This window comes from Onychostruthus taczanowskii, unplaced genomic scaffold (assembly GCF_017590055.1).
Source record: "Onychostruthus taczanowskii isolate IOZ18803 unplaced genomic scaffold, ASM1759005v1 scaffold279, whole genome shotgun sequence".
Classification (NCBI taxonomy): Eukaryota; Metazoa; Chordata; class Aves; order Passeriformes; family Passeridae; genus Onychostruthus; species Onychostruthus taczanowskii.
The window spans coordinates 55679-59319 of record NW_024500117.1 but is presented as its reverse complement, the minus strand read 5'-3'; the positions used below and the strand labels follow the sequence as shown (position 1 = coordinate 59319).

Below are 3641 nucleotides of genomic sequence, written 5' to 3'. Positions count from 1 at the left end.
TTCCCATCCCACCCCATTCCCATCCCCATTCCCATTCCACCCCATTCCCATTCCCATTCCCATCCCCACACCATTCCCATTCCCCCCGTTCCCATTCCCGTTCCCATTCCCATTCCCATTCCCATCCCCCCCCATTCCCATTCCCATCCCCATCCCCATCCCCACCCCATCCCCATTCCCCCCCACTCACTGTCTCCCCCGTCCTCCTGCAGCTCCAGGGGCAGGCATTTCACCTCCCGCCCTTTCTGGGCTCCGCCCCGCGGCCCCTCCGCCTTCTTGGCCCGCAGGCTCTTGAGCGGCTCCTGCAGGAGGGACAGCGGCGGCTAGCGGCCCGGGAGGGACAGCGGCGGCGGCTAGCGGCCCGGGAGGGACAGCGGCGGCGGCTAGCGGCCCGGGAGCCCCGGGGTTTGGGGTTTGTTTGGGGGTTTTTCCCCCCGGGAGGGGCTGGGTACCCGGTAGGCCTTGGTGAGCACGCGGCGGCGCCGCCGGGGCTCGGCCTCGTCCTGCTCCGAGCCCGGCTCGTCGCCCTCGTCGATGTCGAAGTCCGAGTCCACCTCGTCATCGCTGTCCGAGTGCTCGCCGCGGTACTCGTCATCCCCCGACTCCTGGAACGCGGGAATGCCGGGAATGACGGGAATGACGGGATCGGGAACACCGGGATCGCGCCCGGGGTCCCCGCGGGGCTCGTTGTGCCCGGACTCCGAGGGTAACATTGGGAATGTCGGGAATGTGGAATTGGGAACCCGGGAATCCCACCGAGTCCCGGGATGGGGAATGTCGGGAATGTCGGGAATGTCGGGAATGTCGGGAATGTCGGGAATGTCGGGAATGTCGGGAATGTCGGGAATGTCGGGAATGTCGGGAATGTCGGGAATGTCGGGAATGTCGGGAATGTCGGGAATGTCGGGAATGTCGGGAATGTCGGGAATGTCGGGAATGTCGGGAATGTCGGGAATGTCGGGAATGTCGGGATTGTGGAATTGGGAACCCGAGAATCCCACCGAGTCCCGGGATGGGGAATGTCAGGAATGTCGGGATTGGGAACCCGGGAATCCCACCAAGCCCTGGGATGGGGAATGTCGGGATTGTGGAATTGGGAACCCGGGAATCCCACCGAGTCCCGGGATGGGGAATGTCGGGAATGTCGGGAATGTCGGGATAGTGGAGCAGGGAGTCCTGGGATGGGGAATGTCGGGAATGTCGGCATTGTGGAGCAGGGAATCCCGGGATGGGGAATGTCGGGAATACGGGATAGTGGAGCAGGGAGTCCTGGGATGGGGAATGTCGGGAATGTCGGGATTGTGGAGCAGGGAGTCCTGGGATGGGGAATGTCGGGAATACGGGATTATGGAGCAGGGAGTCCTGGGATGGGGAATGTCAGGAATACGGGATTGGGAACCCGGGAATTTTCCCCCCGGGAGGGGCTGGGTACCCGGTAGGCCTTGGTGAGCACGCGGCGGCGCCGCCGGGGCTCGGCCTCGTCCTGCTCCGAGCCCGGCTCGTCGCCCTCGTCGATGTCGAAGTCCGAGTCCACCTCGTCATCGCTGTCCGAGTGCTCGCCGCGGTACTCGTCATCCCCCGACTCCTGGAACGCGGGAATGCCGGGAATGACGGGAATGACGGGATCGGGAACACCGGGATCGCGCCCGGGGTCCCCGCGGGGCTCGTTGTGCCCGGACTCCGAGGGTAACATTGGGAATGTCGGGAATGTGGAATTGGGAACCAGGGAGTCCCACCGATGGGGAATGTCGGGGATGTGGAATTGGGAACCCGGGAGTCCCACCGAGCCCTGGGATGGGATTGTGGAGCAGGGAGTCCTGGGATGGGGAATGTCGGGAATGTCGGGATAGTGGAATTGGGAACCCGGGAGTCCCACCGAGTCCTGGGATGGGGAATGTCGGGAATACGGGATTGTGGAGCAGGGAGTCCCGGGATGGGGAATGTCGGGAATGTGGAATTGGGAACCTGGGAATCCCACCGAGTCCCGGGATGGGATTGTGGAGCAGGGAGTCCTGGGATGGGGAATGTCGGGAATGTCGGGATAGTGGAATTGGGAACCCGGGAGTCCCACCGAGTCCTGGGATGGGGAATGTCGGGAATACGGGATTGTGGAGCAGGGAGTCCCGGGATGGGGAATGTCGGGAATGTCGGGATTGTGGAGCAGGGAGTCCCACCGAGTGCTCCCCGCGGTACTCCCCGGGAATGCCGGCAGTGTGGGAATGCCAGGACCGCCGGGAATGTTGGGACTGGGGGCCGCGGGACCCCACGCGGGGTCCCCAAGGTCTCTTTGTGCCCAGCCTGCCGTGGGACACGGGCTGGATCCCCCGGTGCCCGTTATCCCGGGGCCGCACGGCACGGATCACCCGGGGGATCCCAAACGCTCATCCCGGGACAGCCCCGTTCCCTGGAAATCCTCCCATCCTCCGGGCAGCCCCGTTCCCCGGACCCCGCTCGCTGTGCCCGGCCCCGCTCCCCTCACGCTCCCGCCGCCCGCCCGCGGCGCCGGGCCCGCTCCCGATGCCGCCGCCGCCGCCGGGCCCGCCCCGCGTCCCGCGCGGCGCCGCTCGCCTCGTTGAAGCCGCCGTAGGTGGTCTGGTAGAACTCGTCCTCCTCCTCGGCCTGCAGCAGCCCCGAGAGGCGATTCCCCGCCGTTCTCCGCGGGGCGCGGCCCTCGGCCAGGCTCATCTCGGCGCTCGGCTCGCCCGCCTGCCGGGACCGCCCCGCGCCGAGCGCAGAGCGATCGATGGGCAGGGAGAGAGGGCGCCGCCGCGCGGGGAAACGGGGACCGGCGGGTGACGTCATGGTGATGGGTGACGTCACGGGCTGGGTGCGAGGGGTTCTGCGTGCTCTGTGACGTCAACGGCAGCGCGTGACGTCATGTGACGGAGTGTGGACACGCTTTGACGTCACGGGGTGTCAGGGTTGTGTGGGGGCTATGTGACGTCATGGGGTATCAGGGCAGGGTTGTGCCTCTGTGATGTCATGGGGTAGAGGTATTCATTCATAAGTCAGCAGTGTGACGTCACAGGATGGGGATGCGTGTGTGTGTGTGTGTGTGTGTGTGTGTGCTCTGTGACGTCACAGGACGAAGACGTGTGTGCTCCCATGACGTCACTGATTGGGGGATGTGGTGCAAAAGGATGACGTCATTTAATGTTGAGCTCAGTGCGCTCAGTGTGACGTCACTCCGCCCCGCGCTCCGCCCGTCACGTGACACCCGGGGGCCGAATGCCAACGGGGGAGGCGGAGCCGCTGCCCGAGCTGCGCATGCGCCGTGCGGGCCCGCCCGCGTGGCCCCCGCTGCTCCCATCGCCCGCGGCCGCGTGGGGCGCGCTGGGAGGGGCGGGGCCGAGCGCGGGAAGGGCGTGGTTTACCGTAGAACGGGGTGTGACCACGCGTGATTGGTGGAGCTAAGGATTACGGGGGCGTGGTTTAGCTCGGAGAGGGCGGGGCGGACGGAGAAGAGGCGTGGTTCAGCTGCGAGGGGGTGGAGCCGCGTAGGAAAGAGGCGGGGCAGAAGGGCGAGTGGGCGTGTCTTTGCCCACATTAGGAGCGTCAATCCGCGGACGGGGCGTGGCTTATCCCGAAGTGGGCGTGGCCGGTGTGGGCGGGGGCGTGGCCGGGCGTGGCGGGCGGGGGCG

At 66.4% G+C, this 3641-nt stretch overlaps 2 protein-coding genes across 2 annotated transcripts in view; one reads left to right on the top strand and one right to left on the bottom strand.

Annotated features, from left to right (window-relative positions):
- Nucleotides 1–728, bottom strand: part of VPS72 (vacuolar protein sorting 72 homolog) — a 5364-nt gene extending 4636 nt beyond the window's left edge. The window contains exons 1-2 of the mRNA XM_041407705.1: nucleotides 453–728; nucleotides 191–302 (exon numbers count right to left, since the gene is read on the bottom strand). Coding sequence (XP_041263639.1) covers nucleotides 191–302; nucleotides 453–713 — 373 coding nt within the window. The 5' untranslated portion in view covers nucleotides 714–728. The remainder of the gene's footprint in view (nucleotides 1–190; nucleotides 303–452) is intronic.
- A 709-nt stretch (nucleotides 729–1437) lies between these two features.
- Nucleotides 1438–3641, top strand: part of PSMD4 (proteasome 26S subunit ubiquitin receptor, non-ATPase 4) — a 29122-nt gene continuing 26918 nt past the window's right edge. The window contains exon 1 of the mRNA XM_041407704.1: nucleotides 1438–1686. Coding sequence (XP_041263638.1) covers nucleotides 1515–1686 — 172 coding nt within the window. The 5' untranslated portion in view covers nucleotides 1438–1514. The remainder of the gene's footprint in view (nucleotides 1687–3641) is intronic.